This window comes from Amblyomma mixtum, chromosome 9, assembly GCF_055824585.1.
Source record: "Amblyomma mixtum isolate Tamu chromosome 9, ASM5582458v1, whole genome shotgun sequence".
NCBI classification, from domain to species: Eukaryota; Metazoa; Arthropoda; class Arachnida; order Ixodida; family Ixodidae; genus Amblyomma; species Amblyomma mixtum.
The window spans coordinates 14288433-14306540 of record NC_143020.1 but is presented as its reverse complement, the minus strand read 5'-3'; the positions used below and the strand labels follow the sequence as shown (position 1 = coordinate 14306540).

Below are 18108 nucleotides of genomic sequence, written 5' to 3'. Positions count from 1 at the left end.
TACTTTCCTCAGTTATGTGCGGAAAAAGCCGTAGCACAAAGAGAGGAAGCTGCCTGCTGCGAATATTTGTAGTGTTTGTTTGTTCATTCTTCAAAGGTGCCGGCGCGCCACTTCATCGCTTTGTCTGATGCAATGCGCGACCAGATGCATCTCGATTGATCGCATCTAAGCGGAGCCGATTCTACGTTGTTTCAGAATGTTGTAGTTACTTTGGAAGCTTTATATCGAAAGTTCGCTATCAGCTTTAAGTTGAGCACGGCATACAGCGGCGGGGATTCGGTTCGACGACCGCCGAGCATGCCTGTTGCTACGCTGATTCAGTTCTTTGAGGGCGCAAGTAAGCCCAAATCGAGAGTTCTGTTTAGAAGCTATTTCTCGCTGTCTTTCGCTTCTCCGGAGTCAGTCACCACTTAGTGACAATTTTATTTTCACCAAGTTGGCATCTGTGGTATCCAAGGAACTGGTCTTTCTGGTGTACGCCCAGATCCCATCAACGCTTCTGGTGTACGCCCAGATCCCATCAAAATTCAAGCTGTGCAGGACTTTCCTCTTCCAAGGTCTTCGAAAGATGTGCGCAGCTTTGTCGGCTTGTGCTCGTATTTTCGCCGTTTTATCAAGGATTTCGACGGCATCGCTCGTTCCCTCACCGATCTTCTGAAGAACGACACACCCTTTACCTGGGGCCCTGCTCAAGAGAGCTCATTTTCATCCCTCGTCCATTTGCTGACCACTCCGCCCATCTTAGCACATTTTGACCCGTCGTCTCCCACAGAGGTTCGCACCGACGCCTCCGGATATGGCATCGGCGCCATGCTAGCCCAACGTCAACAGGGTCAAGATCGAGTCATCGCTTATACCAGCCGCCTACTTTCACCTGCAGAGCAAAATTACACCATTACTTGCCCTTGTCTGGGCAGTAGCTAAATTCAGACCCTACCTTTTCGGCCGTTCAATCGCTGTTGTCACTGATCACCATGCTCTCTGTTGGCTGTCTTCACTAAAAGATCCCACCGGTCGCCTTGGTCGCTAGGCTTTGCGCCTCCAAGAATAGTCATACTCCGTCGTGTACAAGTCAGGGCGCCATCACCAGGACGCTGACTGTTTATCCCGATACCCTGTGGAACCACCTGACGTAGAGGACGCTGAGACGCTGCCCTGCCTCTTAGCTACCTCTGATCTTGCCGATATTGCCAACGAACAGCGCCACGACTCATCTTTACGACCTATCTTTGATGGCATCCGTTCTGCAAACCGATCTCCTTCTCTGAACCTTTATGTGCTCCAGAACGGCATTTTGTATCGCCGAAACCTACGCTCCGATGGCCCTCCACTCCTGCTCGTGATACCCCAACGTCTACGCTCTTCTGTTCTTGAAGAACTGCACGATCTGCCGAGAGCCGGTCACCTTGGCGTGTTCCGCACGTACGCTCGGGTGCGGCATCGCTTCTTTTGGCCTGGTCTCTATCGTTCCGTCAAGCGTTACGTGGCCGCTTGCGACCTGTGTCAACGCCGGAAAAGGCCCTCCACTTTGCCTGCCGGTCTTCTGCAACTCATCGACATACCTCCGGAACCTTTTCATCGTGTTGGCCTCGACCTTCTTGGCCCTTTTCCGACGTCCCTCTCCGGCAACAAGTGGATCGCTGTCGCAACTGATTATACGACTCGGTACGCCATCACCCGTGCTTTGCCGTCCAGCTGCGCTACCGATATCGCCGATTTTCTTCTGCAAGACGTCATCCTTCATCACGGCGCCCCTCGTCAACTGCTCACCGACCGCGGTCGTTATTTTCTATCCAGAGTAGTTCACGACATTCTTCGTTCGTGTGACACGCAGCACCAGCTCGCGACAGCTTACCACCCACAAACCAAAAAGCTTACGGAAAGGTTCAACCGCACGCTCACCGACATGTTAGCGATGTACGTATCGCCAGACCACCGAGATTGGGACGCAGCCTTGCCTTATGTGACATTTGCATATAACTCTTCCCTTCATGACAGAACAGGCTATCCTCGTTTCTACCTTTTATTTGGTAGGCATCCCACCTTGCCTTTGGACACACTCATGCCGCCTCTTCAGTTCCCACCACTGCTTACGCTCGGGACGCCATCTCCCAGGCAACGCTGGCGCGCCAAATAGCACGTAGTAGGCTCCAAGCCTCTCAAGTTTCCAAGAAGTCAGCCTACGACCGCCGTCACCAGGCCGTCGAATATACCCCAGGATCACTCGTCCTTCTCTGGACGCCCTCTCGCAGCGTCGGTCTCTCCGAGAAGCTCCTTTCGCACTACCGTGGCCCTTACCGTGTCGTGCGCCGTTTTACCGACGTGAACTATGAAATTGCTCCCCTTGAGACCTCGCCATCGTCCTCTGGCGCCACCACCGACATCGTTCACATCTGTCGCCTTAAACCTTATCACGACGCTCATACGTCGCCGCCCTAACGCCGAGACGGTGTTTCAGCAGCCGGGGGTCCCGAAGCGGGTAGACGACGACGATAAAGAGCGATGGCACGAGTGGGGAGAGTAGAAGACGACAACCAAGTTCGGACTGTGTTCTCGGTGCCGCTCGCAGCTGTTCTTTGCTATTTGTAAATATTTGTAAATATATTCTTTCCCGCAACAATATAAACAATTAATAGGCATTCGAGCTAGATGGCAGGTAGCTGAGTTCTGCGTAATCATAATACCGGGCCATCTTCACGTTTGAAATTTAAGAAGTGGCAAGAAGGCAATTAGCCAGTCTGGCAGATTTATAAAGAAGATGTCTTTTCATGGCGATGTTCTTGTGCCATATAGGCCAAATTATAACGATGAACCGAACACAGGACAAGGAGAGCGCGTTCCTCTGCTTCACTGAGCACAAGAAAAGGTCTCAGATCACCAGTTTCTACCAGCAACCTCAGGGCCTGAGTGTGAGTGCCGCCTAGTGGAATAGGAACTTAGGTGCAGTTGCGTGCAAGAAGATAGCTAGCTACAGGAAGGGCCTGTGTTTCGGCCGCTGCATAACATCCCGATCTCCTTTTAGCGTCACTTCACGCTAAGGATTGCTCGACACTAGTATATCATATTATTCAGAGCACAGCTGTGGGTTTGCGTTTAGGATTATTTCGGTAAATCACTTCCTTTCATTATGATGCACCTATTCACCATTATCAAATCCACTGCGTCGTCCTAACATCATTTTGTAAGCTTGAGAGGCCAATACAACCACTTCAGTTTCGTTATCCTGTGTCTCATAGAGACGTTTACTACCTATCGAGCGGTGCATATCCCTCCAGCGGCGGCGTGCACATTTGTGCACACTAACTTCTAACAGCCGTCGCCGCAATTAAAACGGCTTTGCGGGAATTCAGGCGCTGTGCGCGCATTTTTTCACGCCTCGCAACTGGACTACTAGTGCCATCTCGTTTTGAGACCGCGAAGCTCAACCACAAACAAACAGTCAAGATGGATGCCTCCGTGATCTACGACGACACGTCAGTACCTCCGAAAAATCTCTTCATTTTGCCGTCGTGCCTGTTCAATAGTAAATAAATTTTATCGTAAGTTGTTATTTCAAGTATCAGGTTTCCGCTAATAATATTTGTTTTTGTATAGGTGGAGCGAGGTTTGCGTGACGAAGAGAAAGTTATGTCCGTGCACAAACGTGTACCGCGCGCAGATTGCCCACAATCTCGATAAATACGCACCGCTTGCTTACGCGCCTTAGGTATGTTACAGTGCATTGAAAGGCGTGTTTTGAACATTATAGGTATCCAGAATCACTCGCGGTCAAGTGTACAGGCCTCTACATCATCAGCGGAGCAATTTTTGCTAAATATTTCCAATGGAAATGTCTCGAATGGCGACTTCTCTGACCATGAGCTGGATGAGACCGCAGAAGTAACAATATGTGTCGATTTAGCTAAAATTTGTGCAAACAACATTCATTGTCTAATTCTTGCTTACTTTAACAGACCCTCTCGCAGCCTGAAGAGAGCGCGCAGACAACAGGTACATTTGGTGAGGATAGCGAGGACGAAGAGCCCCTGCCACCATAGCCACCCCAACCAAAACGAAAGAAGAAAGTGGAAGTAAAGTGGATATCTAAGGATTTCACTCCTACGAATACCGACTGCGCATTCATTCAGCCGCCTGCAACTTCTTTGTTGGAGCCTCTTCAGTACTTTTTGAACTATTTTACTGAGGAAATATTTAGTGAGCTAGCCAAGCTCACAAACATTTACGCATTACAGCAAGAAGGAATAGAGCTGCAGACCACAGCGGATGAAGTGAAGGTATTCTTATGAATAATGATGCGGATGGCAGTCCTAAAGTTTCTCAGAATGCGCATGTATTGGCAAGAGGGTACAAGGATTCCTACAGTTGCTGACATGATGTCATCCAAGCGGTTTTTCAAGGTCAGGGCCAAGCTGCATATCACACATGTTAACATCCCAAGGGAACCCCCAACAGATAAGTTTTGGAAGGTAAGGCCAATAATCAAAGCAGTACAAACCCGATGTCTTGAGCTTCACCCGTTGCCTGTTCAAAGCATTGACGAGAAAATGATACCATTCACAGAAAGGGTTGCAGCGAAGCAATTTGTCAAAGGGAAGCCAAACCCGGAAGGTGTCAAAGTCTTCGTTCGCTGTAGTTCTGATAGTTCGGCGCACGACTTGGAACTTTACCAGGGTAAGGGCACAGGCGTAAGTGAGAACCATTCCCATCTTTATCTTGGGGGTTCTGTTAGCATACGGCTTGTACAGCATCTTCCACATGGGCACAACAAGAAAGTGTACATGGACAACTATTTTTTATCAGTGCGCCTCTTCCGTGAACTAAAGCAGGTTGGAAATTTAGCCGCAGGAACAATCCGATCGAAAGGACTCCTTGGATGCCCTTTAAAAAGTGATAAAAATCTGAAGCGGTGTCACAAAATTCAGCGCAATTTTGGGAACAAAGAAACAAAACACAGCGCCGCGCGGACGCGTCTCGCCGGCGCGAGCCGAAAGGGGGAGAAGGAAACCCCCGCTGGGCGCCTAGCCTGTGCGCGTGTGCTCCCTCTCCCCTCCACCACCGCTCACCGCCATGGAGTGCGCGGAGGGCATGAGTCATGCACGAATATTCCTCTCGAACATACGAGTCACTTCTACTGCTGACCGGGGGAAAAGGGCGTAGCCTTGCGTGCACTAAGACGCGTCCCCCTCGCCCGTCGGCGGCGGCGCCACGCCAGAACTAGCCATAACCTTCGCGAAACGTCTTCCGACTCTGACCAATGGGGACGCGCCGCCGGTGAGAAGAGGGAAGGGAGACAGCACTGCCGATGCTGAGTGTATGTGCGCGCCTACTCCGGCGCGTAGAACAAACAGACGTGGAAGCGTGCCTATAAAAGAAGGCGTTGACCGCTATCAAATTAGTCAACGCCTTCTTTTATAGGCACGCTTCCACGTCTGTTCGTTGACCGCTATCAAATTAGTCTAAAATTATCTGTTCTCGCTTCGGCAAGCGCGGCTTCGGCCGCTTATGTTTTTTTGAGCAGCGTCCGCTCCGGCGGACGCAGTTGTTGCTACAACGCGCGTCTTTCCTTTCCTCTCTCTCCTTCCTCTGATCTTTTAACTCTCCTCTATCTGCACGTGGCAGCGGTGGTGGCTTGGCTCGAGCCAGTAGCAGGCCCTAGCAATTTCCTTTTTATCCTTCTCTCAGTCACAACAACAACAACAATATCAAATTAGTCCGGACCGCCGTTTAAGCTTCATCGAAGCGCGCCCGTTCGACTCCCGGGAAAACACCACTCGGCCAGCATCGGACCAACGAGGCAACGGTCGCCAGTCTGCGGGACGGCATCGTCGTGGAACTCTGGTCGTCGGACTTTCGCAGTGCCCGGTGAACAAATTGTGTTTTGTTGTTTGCCCCTCTCTTGTGTTAGTGCACATTAGGTGCAATATTGCCTTTGTATTGCATTCTCTCTCGAGTTTAACTTTGCACGAGTTGCATTGTTTTGATAATCACTTTGTATGTGTTTGTACTAGTGATTGTGAAATCCTCTGTATCGTCTCATTGCTGTATAAACATTGTTTTGTTTGTGAACCTTTGGATCCGACCCATTCTCTGGCTTGCGACCGGCGAAAGCTGGGCACCAAACGACCAAAAACCTCTTGTCACTTGGTAGCTGGTCTCCGCTGATCTTGCCACGCTGAGTCGAGGGCATCTCCTTAGAGTCCGAGACCGCTACCCCCCCCCCCCCCCCCCCACGCTCTAAGGGTGTCTGGGAGCTTCACGCTAAAAGTGCGGGAAGTGTGAGTGACAAGCGGATTGGGCGAGGCAGCTATGACAGACAAATAAGCGAAGAAGAAGACATTGCCATTGTCAGGTGGCACGATAATGGGCCAGTGAACATGGTGTCGACTACTGTTGGCGTTGGCACAATGTCAAGGGTACAAAGGTGGAGTGAGTCACAGAAGCAGCACATAGAAATTGATTGCCCTGAAGTTATTGCTCAATATAATAGCTTCATGGGGACGTGGACAAATTAGACTTTTTAATGTCCTTGTATCCCCTGAAAGCCAAGACAAGGAAGCGGCCAGTCCGTGCTATCTCCCATTTTGTGACGTTTGCTATTTGCAGTGGATGGTTAGAGTATGTTGGGGGTGCTAGTGAAGAAGGGATCCCCAAGAAGGACAAAAAAGACGTCATGGCCTTTCAGACGGATGCAGCCCGCACTCTCATCGCGGTCAACAAAAGCGAGCGGCCAAAGAGGGGCCGGCCGAGCAACGCTGCGCCTAGAAGTACTTCTCGCAAGGCACACAACTGTACCCCGATGCCCACAAACTCCACCAGGTATGATGGCATCAACCACTGGCATAGGCACATCTCTACTCACATTACGCAACGATGCAGGAATGATGGATGCAGCTCAAAATCTCGAATCTGCTGCCGGAAGTGCGATGTTTTTCTTTGCTTGTCTTCCGCAAAAGACTGCTTTTATGAATTTCATAATAGAATGTGAAATTCGGTATTTTAGGCCTCAAAGGTATCGCAAAATGTGCCTTGTAGACACAAATGTGCGAAGAAAAACAATTTTTGACTCTTAAACTTTGTCCAAAAACAAAAACTGGAAAATTGTCATTGAGGTACTCTGTGCACAACTGTGCACGCAGCGCCACCGCGGTGGCTCAGTGGTTATGGTGTTCGGCTGCTGACCAAAAAGACGCGGGTTCGATCCCGGCCGCGGCGGCAGAATTTCTTTGGAGAAGAAATTCTAGAGGCCCGTTTACTGTACGAGGTAAGGGCACGTTAAAGAACCCCAGGTGGTCGAAATTTCCGGAGCCCTTCACTACGTCGTCCCTCATAGCCTGAGTAGCTTTCGTACGTTAAACCCCATGAACTAAACTAACTGTGCACGCGACCTAATTTTTTCCGAGGTGGAATAAAATTTATTTTGTTGATTGCAATGTGTTGCAGTGACTTATAAAAATATTCTCAGATGAAATAAAAAATTTTTTTACGTATTTCTTAATTCGCGCCCGAAGGGGAGACTCCCATCGGCTTACAATAGCCATGATAAACAAATCTTGGCGAATTATATCGCTATCCGCTACTGTGAACCTTCGGTTCCCGAGCTTCATTCCGGTCGGAAACAGCTCAGAATTACATTTTACGCTAAAAATATTAAGGCGAAAGCCTCTAATGCCTCATACTCTCGTGACCAAGACATGTTAGCAAATTTGTACGCGCTTCGGATGCATGCCTAATTCGGCATATGACAACCAATAGCCAATCGATACTTAGTCAAGTGCAATAGAAACACATCGGAACGTGATATAAAGTGATTTCATGATTATATCATCGTACATAAAGACTAAATAACTAATTGGTAAATAGCAGTAGTTAAGAAATGGCATGTGGGACTGTGCACTACGCATACCCCTTAACTGACACTAATTAATCAGTGTAATAGTTAAGGTTCCGTTAACTGTCACTAACCATACATTAACTAGTACCACGAAATGTGCAAGACATGCTAAATTATCAACCATCATTAATGGTTACACGTTTCACAGCCATTGTGTTGAACATTCTAGTGAGTTCCATCACTTGACAGGTGAGTTACAGGACATGATGGATGGCATTAAAACAATGGTAAAGACCAATTAGCGTAATTACCCTTTCTAGACAGAGAAAATAAATAAATAAAACACATTAAAAATTGGTCGAATTGGGGGAATCGAACCATGGTCTCAGGAGTGCGAGACGAACATGCTTAGCACTCAGCCATGCCATCTTTTTATTTATTTATTTTCGAGATTGACATGAAAACAATAAGAACACTTCAGCTACACTTGAGCTGATACGGGTGAAGTTAAAATTTCTTAAGTTTCATTTGATCATCTAGTAGTGTTACCCACTGGGGTGGGTCACGCTGCGCCTGGTAACATTCCCGCAGATAAACAGCACTTCCAACAAAGTTGTCACGTGTACTGCGAGTGTTTATATCCGCATGCCATACTTGCATTCGCTTTTTCCACAAGCTGTGGAGGCCAAGAAGCATTAAAAAGTCATAGGGTACCTCTTTGCGATGAACTGGTAGAAATATGATACCATAAGGGTGCAGTGGTAGTTCTTTCTTGATGGTTCTCTGCAGGACATCCCAGAAAAAAATGGCGTCCCAGCAGTCTAGGAAAACATGTTCCATTGTCTCCGGCTGCTTACATAACAGGCAATTTGTTGTCCATGGGACAAAGATTCGTTTTTCATGGAGCCAGGTTTTAACGGGTAGTGTATTAGAGTGCAATTTGAAAAAGAATGTTTTCACTGTCGGCCATGCCAGCTCGATAGTTTGGAATGAACAAAGGCGCGTCTAGCTAATATGACGTTTTTGGTCACACCCATCTACCTTCCTTCCCTTACGCCGAGGCTCAGGTGTCCACCGAGATATGCGAGACAGATACATTTCCTTTCCTCCAAAAGCAATTTAATGTCGAGCAAGGCGTAGAGCCGAACGGGCGATGGCGTTCTGTGGACTCCCTGGCATCGTTGCAAGACGGTGTCGCGTTCAACTCTTAGCTTAACATCATACCAACACATCAGTGACACAAGCAGCAACACTGCGCTTAATGCTTTCGCCCCACCGCACTTTAGGTCACCAAAGTGCCCCCCTGAATTTTTTTCTCTTTCGGTTTGAACAACAGGTTTTCTTAGTTAAATATAGAGATGAAAAGCATTTTTTCTCACCTTTCACACAAGTGCTATAGAGGATGCGAGCCATTTTTCCGATATTCACTTTGTTTACCCCTTCGCCGCTTTCAATGTCTTCTCCTTGATCGTCGCCCGAAGCGTCCTGCTCCAGAATCCCTGCACACAACGTATTCCAGTAATGAGAAGTTTATAGAGAACATATCCGTGATTAATATCACTTTTCAATGATGCCACCTTCAGCGATTTAACATTAGCACTCACGATCTTCTTGAGCAATCCACAATTTGTACTGAGTTTCTTCCCTTTTCATCCAACCACTCTCTGATCACCGTCAGCACATTTTTGCATATTTTTCTTGGTTATAAAGTCAAGGAGGCCAATTAAAGCCATCATTACTCTAGCACATATAGATAGCCGAATAGTCAAAAAGCGCACCAAAGCATAAGCTTCGGGCATAAATCACAGAAAGGAAGGCGTTCATTAAAATGTGAATATAGGGCCGAGATTGGAAGCTTGGCATTAAAATATCCCTCGAAAATCCTTTAATCATGAATGAATACTTCTAATAGGAAAGAAAAATGAGCAGCCAACTGCCTTACATAGAAGTAGCACGAAACGCAGTTCACCTGCTGAAACAGGTCTGAAAAAATTATTCCACTACATTGGCCGGAGACTGGAAGCCCTTATAAACGACACAGATGTTCGCTGAAGCGCTGGATGTACAATATAGCGCAGTGGAGGACCTTCAGTACGTAATGCATTTCTATTAACAAAAGTATATTACAAGACTAGGCTCAACCAAAAATTAAAAGGCGACACGTTTCAGAAGTCTAAGCTTAACGCTTAGCGACCGGTACCCACTCCCGCCGGTAATGGGCTTCAGACGTGAGTTTCTGGAGTGGAACGCCCAGATATTTAGGGGACACACATGACAGTTTCCTTCCCGCATAAGATTATGGTGTTATGCTCAAGGAACCAGAGCACAGACCAGAACTTTTTGCCAGAGAGGATGCAAAACTCTTCTATTGGAGATATAGTTTTGTAAATATTGGGTTTATAAAAGCAGAGAAGCGTCAGTTCATCGGTGCACGAAAGTGCTTTAACTTCACTGCTAAAGACAGCAAAACTGGCTTATTCAAAAAACCAAACAAGGCTTTGTCGGCAAGCAATGTGAGCCGAAAAACCTTACTGCTAAACCTGAATCTGCAGCGCATGTTTACAAGACCTGCCATAATGTAAACAAAGTGCAAACAGACTTGGTGCACCTGTCATGTTTTTTGCTCACTAAAACCTGGCCGAACTTCGCTCGCGCATCATCCGCTATGGGAGCAACAACGCGTGCAAGAAAACTGATTTTTGCACCTTGACCATTTATGAAATTCCATTGACCTGCGCGAAGGCCAAATAGGACATTGGACTATAGATGGACGCATTTATATGGGCATTTCTCCAATTGGAAAAGATTTCTGCTATGGTTGCACGAGATAAACATTCTTGGCAAAAGCTGCTAAACTAAGGCATGAGACGTGTTCGAAGCTTCTCATGTGAAAAAAATTGCAATTGAGTGTGTCTCTCATACGACTATGACTAACTTTAGAAATGAATTGAGGTATCTTGAACCATCTGCGAGAATGGACGCGGTTTACGAGGATTCCAAGCACGCATGTCTTCTTCCTTTCTTGTGTATTGCTGGCCTGGACACCAAATATATTCAAATGAAAGTAATCACATAACGCACGTCCTTCCCATTTGTGTCTGACTTTCGAAAGCGCTTTACCACTTCCTGGTACTATGAACCATCTAGCCGATTTACAAATTCTGTTACCGCCGCCGTGGTAAGTCAGTTGTTATGGTGCACACCTGCTGAGGCCGAATGAGGCGCTGCGGTTTCATTTCGATAGAGACATGATGCTGGAGGCTCATGTACTGTGAGATGTAATTCCGCTTTAAAGAAGCCCAGGCGGTCGAAGTAAGTTATCGGAGCCCTCCATTACGGCGTCCCTCGTAGCCTGAGCCGTTGTCGGACGTTAAACCCCATAAACCTAAACCAATTTGTTTCAAATGCGTGTATTGTCACCTAGTATTGCTAGGTGGCGCATAGCAGACGAGAACGAAGTAGTGTACGCGGTGTAGGGGATCGGTCACCATTGGTGCCTCAGCTTTACTTCCCTTGCCTCTCTTTCTGCCTGGTATTGAAGCATGCTGCGTCAAAAAGTATGCGTTACAGTTTGTTGCAACTGCTGGGTACCATAGAAACCGCTGTCGTCATTGGGTTCTGCGCCAGGATCGATTGGTGCATGCAATAGCGCGTCGGCGGGTTCGTGCTTGCGGCTCCACTTGTAGACAATAGCGCTGTCAGAATACTGAACCTGTAAGCGCCGTCGTGCAGGCATCCAGACGCAAATTTGCCAGCCAGCATAGACACTTATGATCGGTTAGGAATTAGAATGGGTGGCTATACGTATAGAAAAGGACGAAATTTCATAGTGGCGAACATGGCCACAAGGCATTCTTTTTCAGACGTGGAACAATTGCTCTCGGCGTGGGAGAAAGTACGGCTAGCATAGCGATAACCCTCTCAAGGCCCTCTTGGTGTCGGACAAAGACAGCGCCAAGACTGATGTTGCAAGCGTCGCTGTGGGCATCGGTATTGACATCTTCGTCGACGCGCGCCAGAACGGGAGATGTTTGAAGGCGCTGTTGAAGCATAGAAAAAGCTATCTCTTGTTCGGTGGTTCAGAAGAAGGGTGAGGTATTCCTGGTGAGGCGCTTCAACGTCTGTGGAATCGTGGATAAGTGAGCACTAAAGCACCAATGTCACGGAGAGATCTAGAAAGCCTTGGACAGCTCTCCGATCAGTAGGAAGGGGTTTTTTCCTTCCCAATAGCCACAAAGTGGTTGAGAACTACTTAGCGCGTCGTAATCTGTCCAGCGAGTAGATAATGCACTGAAAAGGGTAGATATATTTTTGGACACACTGTTAAGTTTCGAACAGTCCATACAAACCCGGAGATTGTCGTCTTCTTGACAAGGAGAACAAGGAAGACAGAGGCGAAGAACACGGCCTTTGGGAAGGTTGACAACTCCGTCGCCATGCATCTTCTGAACTTTCGTTTGGATCACTGCTCGTTCTTTAGCACAAACACGATAAGGTTGGTGTCGTATAGGGCGAGCGTTCTCATAGGTGGTGATGGATTATTGCGTGATGGGCGTGTGACCAATCTTTAAGGAGGAAACGAAGCGCAACTTTAAATCCAGCGGCAGTTGCTGCAAGTGGCCGGTTGGAAGGTGTGCGCTAGACGTCGGCCATACCCAGGGGCTCTCGGCGGTCGCAGAAATTCTGCACTGGGGGCATTGAGGGCAGCGGTACAGGAGGCGTTGCGTGAAACGGTAGTGGCTTAGTGGGAGCTTGGCGCATCGCAACTTCGCTATAGTTGTGGCGATGGTAGTCTCCCGGTAGAGGCAGTGTTTCGACAATAAGGCCCCGCAACGCCTGTTGCACTTTCTTGCGAACAAGAGCGGAAATTGAACCCAGGCTGCAAACTTTGAGAAACTCTTCACGCACGCCAGCAAACGATTCGGTGACGGTAGCAGCATGCATGGGCCGGTTTGTGAATCGCAGAACGCTTTTGACGGATCTTTTCCATCTTTGTGGCCTCCGCAAGGAATGCAGCGACGGTCAATGGTGCGGTGCACACGAGGCCGGCGAAGTTCCGTTCTTTGTCGCCACGCATCAACTGCAGGAGTTTCTTTTCTTTAGGCATGGTCGGACCAGCTCTCCTGAAGACGCGCGCTATGTCCTCGACGTAAATCTGGACGCTGTCTTTCGGCCGGAGAATGCGGGATTGGAGTACAATGCTCAGCAAGTTCGCTACGATCCGTGCTGTTGTAGGCCTCCAGCAGCCCACGACGGAACTTTCGCCACGAGGTTAAAATGTCCTCTCGGTTTTCAGATCAGGTGTGAGCGCCATTCCCGAGGCTGAAGGAAACGTTGCGGAGCTTGGTTGAGTAGCCCCATTGGTTAAACGCAGCTACTCGTTAAAAGAGAAGGAGCCAGTCCTCTACATTCTCGAAAATGTCCCATGAAACGTCCTGAGAACCAGCGGAACCTACAAGCTGTAGTGGCCTGGCATAGCACCGGTGATTTGCAGAGGAGTAAGAGCGGCTGTCGCCATGGCGCTCTCTAATGGCCCCTCACCGCTTCACGCCTAATGACCCGGCAACGGACGGATGCGGACATTCGCCCTTTCAGTGACAACCTTGAAGGCAACGATTACCTCGACGATTCCCTCGACGACTGGGCGGCAAGGTCTCTTGTACAAGAATTTGAGGGGACACGATAGAGTTTGCCTTCTAGTAATTCCAGAAAATCTCCGAGCTGACACTCTCTTCGCATGCAGTGAGGGGCCCATATCTGGCCACATAGGTTTCTCACGGACGCTCGCCAGAGCTGCGGAACATATACTACTGGCCTTGACTCTCTGCCACTCTCTGCCACTGTCTAACGCTGCGCTAAAAGCTGCCGAGATCACCAGTGCCGGAACAGGCCCTTACTTAAGACGGTAGGGTTAAGACGGCAAGGTAAGCCTTCGTGCTCGTTTGACCAAATGGGAAAGGACCTCCTAGGGCCTTTTCCTTCGTCGCCGGGCGGCAACGACAGGAGAATAGTTGCTGCAAACTGTTTCACTCGCTACGCTGAGACCAAGGCAATGTCTCGTGGGACAGCCCTCGAAATCGCGCAGTTTTCCATGCCAACATCCTCTTTACAACACGGCGTCTGCAGCGCAGCCACTGAAACACAATTTTCACCATCGCGACCACTCTAATTTAACCTTTCGGTTTACCTTCATGTGCTTTCCACGCAGTGAATTTTGTTTGTAATCCCATTTATTGGACTATGCCCTTCATTATTTCATGTTACGTCGTTACTAGCCGATGTACCTTAGTACGCATGTATTGGATGATTTATCTTCTCTTTTTGTTTTATTTAACCTTTTCCGCACTGCTCGCCTTCCGTCATTGCCTCCTAAATTCTCTTCCACACCCAGAGAAGCAGGCGAGCGAATTTCAAACGCCTGCTGAATTCTGTTTTTTTTTTTCATTAAAGGGTTTCTCTTTCTCTTCGGCTGCACAACCCACAGCAAGGCCACAGCCTACATCGGCACAGCAATGGTTTGACCGAGTTATTCAACATGAGCCTTTTGGAGAAGCTGTCAATGTATGCAAACATCCAGCCGATAATTTGGAATGAGGTCCAGCCGTATGTCACCTTTGCCTACAACTGGAAACCACGCGCCTCACGCCGTTTGGCCTTCTGTACGAACGTGAATTCCAGAGCATGCTTTATGTCATGCTCCCGTGTACAGATGAGGACCAGCTCGCGCCAGACGCTCAATAATTTGTCCAACGTGCTAGAGAAACCCGTCAGCTGGCCGAGTGCACATCGGGCAACAGCAGAGCACGAATTTGCACAGCTACCAACTGCACCATCGAAAGGTTGACTATAAACCCAATGACCATGTCTGGGTGTGAACTCCTGTCCGTCGCCAAAGGTTCTGTGGGAAACTACTCTGCCGATATTTTGGACTTACAAAGTGCTATGGCGTGTTAATGACGTTAACTATGAAGTGCTTCCGGACGGTGCCGTGCAATCGAGACGCCGGCAGTCTAGCTCTTACAATGTGCACGTTGTGCGGTTTAAGGTGTAGTAAACAGATAACGGCAAACATGTTGAAGTCGTCACGCGCATGTGCTGCGACGCTTTGGTCGTTTTTCGTTTATTTTTCCTTTTCCTTTACATGAACTGCGATGTTATCGAATCACGACAATGCTGCTCTTTTTCATAACACCCCCTAGCATTGCCAGGTAGCGAATAGCTGGCGACGACGAGGTAGCGCTTGCGCTGCCGGGTATCGGTCGACATTTCTCCCTCAGCTTGCCTCGTCTTACCGCTATTCCTTCCTGTTTTTAAATCACCCTGAGTCAGCAAGTACGTTACAATAATATTTGCAGCCTTTTTCCTTTCATATATCTCCCATCTTCGAGCATTTCCTTGGAAATCGAAAAATATAGCTCTTAATTATGAGATAAGTAAAGCTTTGCTTTAGAGCCTTGACCGCTACCATGCGTAATGTGCGCCTGGGCGTCTTTATATCAACGGGAGGTGATGCGTGGCAGAAGGCGGACGCCGCTGGCGAAGTTTACTATCTGAATCCGGAATAGCGTAAAGGATATATTAATATGCTTCTAAAAAAGCCAAATTTCAAGTCGGCGCTTTTAAGGCAGAAATAAATCAATAAAAAATGCAAAACAATGTAGCGCCCCGTGGCACCCCCCAGCGCACAATTTTTAAAAAAGCACTAATAGCGTCTATAAAATCATCCAATGCTCAATCTCAGATATCCACGCAGCGTCCGTCATCTTCCGCGTTTACTTCAAGCAGCCAAATGGTCCGCCTGTCAATGGAGTTTTAGTTTTACACCTATGCAACTGTCACGTAATGTGTAAATAACTATTATAGTGTCAAGGCAAAATTGTAATAGGAATTATATATTTCCCTGGTCTTTGTATGCTTCCATGGCTAATAAGCACACAAACGTTTACCGTTTCACTTACCCTTCACTTTTTTATACAGCTCCGTTTTCAGAGCTCTTGGTGTAGTTCCAGGAAAGCTCTTACTGCGGCCATGGCATACATGTTTGTAGAAGTTATCGCATTCTCTTGTACTGCTATCAGGACCGGGTTGTTCTGCTTCTGGGTGAACAAAAAACAGACTTTTATTAGTTATCTGGAACTCACACATCTTAGCACATGACAGTTGCCAAGAAAAACCCTGAAAAATATTCACAGACCAACAGCGTAACACCTCTCTTATGGTGTAATGCTCTCATGCTGCATTTTAACACCGAGACATAGTCAGAAACGGCGTGAGTTTGTCAGACAACAAAACACTCTATGCGCATTTACTGGCGAAGCCCTCAAACGAAAGCCTCCAGTTAGGTTTTGGTGGCCCTAGACAAAACCGATATGCCTCAGTACCGCCAGCCCGAAACCAAAGTCACCCTCCAGTGAACTGTGTACGTTAGCGATGAGCATCCCGTTGGAAAATAGTGTTTAAGATGCGCACACTTCACATTAGGCTCTTATACATAAGAAAGCCATTGTAACAGATGTTAACTTGCTAAGCATCTTCGCTTTGAATAAAGAGGCGCCAGCACCAAACCTAATATGCTCCGTTCCGGCGAGATCAAAGGTGGTGTCGAATGTGTAGCAATCAAGCCAAATATTCTTCTTTTTTTACCATATACAAAGCAAGTGTTGGACATGCTTCATATTATAAGGGCATCCCTGGAATGAAAATAACTTCAGCTTCCCTCATGTGCGCTCCATTTAGGCATTCTAATCAACATCGTTCAAAAAGGTAAAATTTTATCTGTTCATTATGCGCACAACCTCAACGTTCTAGTGACATCGACTACGGTGAAATAATAAACTATTCATTTTATATCGACAGAGAAGAAGCAGAACTAACGCTCTTTCTGCGGAAGGCTGTCCAAATACTTTCCAAGAGTTTTCGCGGTATCCAATAATTCCTTCGCGTTAAGTTTTAGGCAGAGAACTATTGCGCAGTGAACAAACGCCTACTTTTTATCGTCAATGAATACTTGTGACACGATAAAGAACATACAAAAATTCCATTCCCTGAACAAATTATCACTTCTAAATTTTCTAATAATGACTGTTTTTTTTTTCAAACAGACAAAAAAATCACATTCACACTGATCTAAAGCAAATGAAACGAAGTGGATCATAACTAAAATCTCAAGCTGTTATTGTTGCTCAAAAAGAGGTATATTGGCAGACGCAATAAAAGCACTACTGTTTAACTGGAATAAAATTACAATAATAATAAAATTACTGCCATCGATTGCAAGTTGATGGAGGGGTTTGTACGCAAGGCCTTTATATATGAGAGGAGTGTTACGCATTATCAATAAAAGAACTGGACTCAAACAACTGGTCGCACTTTGCAGAGCCTATCAGATGGGTGAAAATTGTGAGATTTCCGACAAGTGGTTGGTCCCTTTCCAATCCTAAACATTTACACCTGCTGGTACTGACTTCACGGAAATGACAGCGTAAATGCCTGCCAAAAATCAGCACTGCTAATGCATCGGAGTCCCAAGTGATATAGTCATCTGAGAAGTATGGTCGTTAGCTAACACAAATTATTCAATTCCAAGCAACCTTGTTAAAAATGTCATGAAACACACACACACACACACGTGTGTGTGTGTGTGTGTGCGTGCGTGCGTGCGTGCGTGTGTGTGTGTGTGTGTGTGTGTGTGTGTGTGTGTGTGTGTGCGTGCGTGCGTGCGTGCGTGGTTGCTCTTTTTACAAGACCGATATGCACCCACTCGCTGAAAAAGCAGTTTTAATGAATTCCAAGCAGCAGGCAATTCGCGATTTGATTAGAAAAGTTTTCACACTGGGCTAATTACCGTCCACCTGAAATACAGCATGTTTATTCACAACCAATACGTGCTCGCATATCATCGCCAATTGAATTGGTCAATCCATGACATCTCTTTTGCATGCGGGTGACCGTCTGCATGCGTGCGAAGGCCGTAATCTATTTAATTATGATCATTAAGTACTTTTTTCCAGCTTGCTTGCGTCAATGTGACGGCAGAGTTTTTGCTTGAATCTGCTGCACAGAGCAAACATTACGGCTTTATCTGGCGCAAAACTTTTCGCGACTGCTGCCATCCTCGTCTGATTAGTGATGTGTTGTGGATGAGTAGCACCTCTACGCGGGATTTTCAATGCAGCACGAATTATTATTACCACTGCAGCAAATCTGGATAAGATGGTCTTGCATCAGCGTCATGTCTGGACGACGAGAGCGCGCAACAAAACGAGGCGACATGAGCT

The 18108-nt window shown here is 47.3% G+C and overlaps 1 protein-coding gene across 1 annotated transcript in view; it reads right to left on the bottom strand.

Annotated features, from left to right (window-relative positions):
• LOC149328367 (uncharacterized) overlaps positions 1–18108 on the bottom strand; it is a 110348-nt gene that overhangs the window by 91860 nt on the left and 380 nt on the right. Inside the window, exons 2-3 of the mRNA XM_089558974.1 lie at positions 15790–15927; positions 9211–9330 (exon numbers count right to left, since the gene is read on the bottom strand). Coding sequence (XP_089415100.1) covers positions 9211–9330; positions 15790–15927 — 258 coding nt within the window. The remainder of the gene's footprint in view (positions 1–9210; positions 9331–15789; positions 15928–18108) is intronic.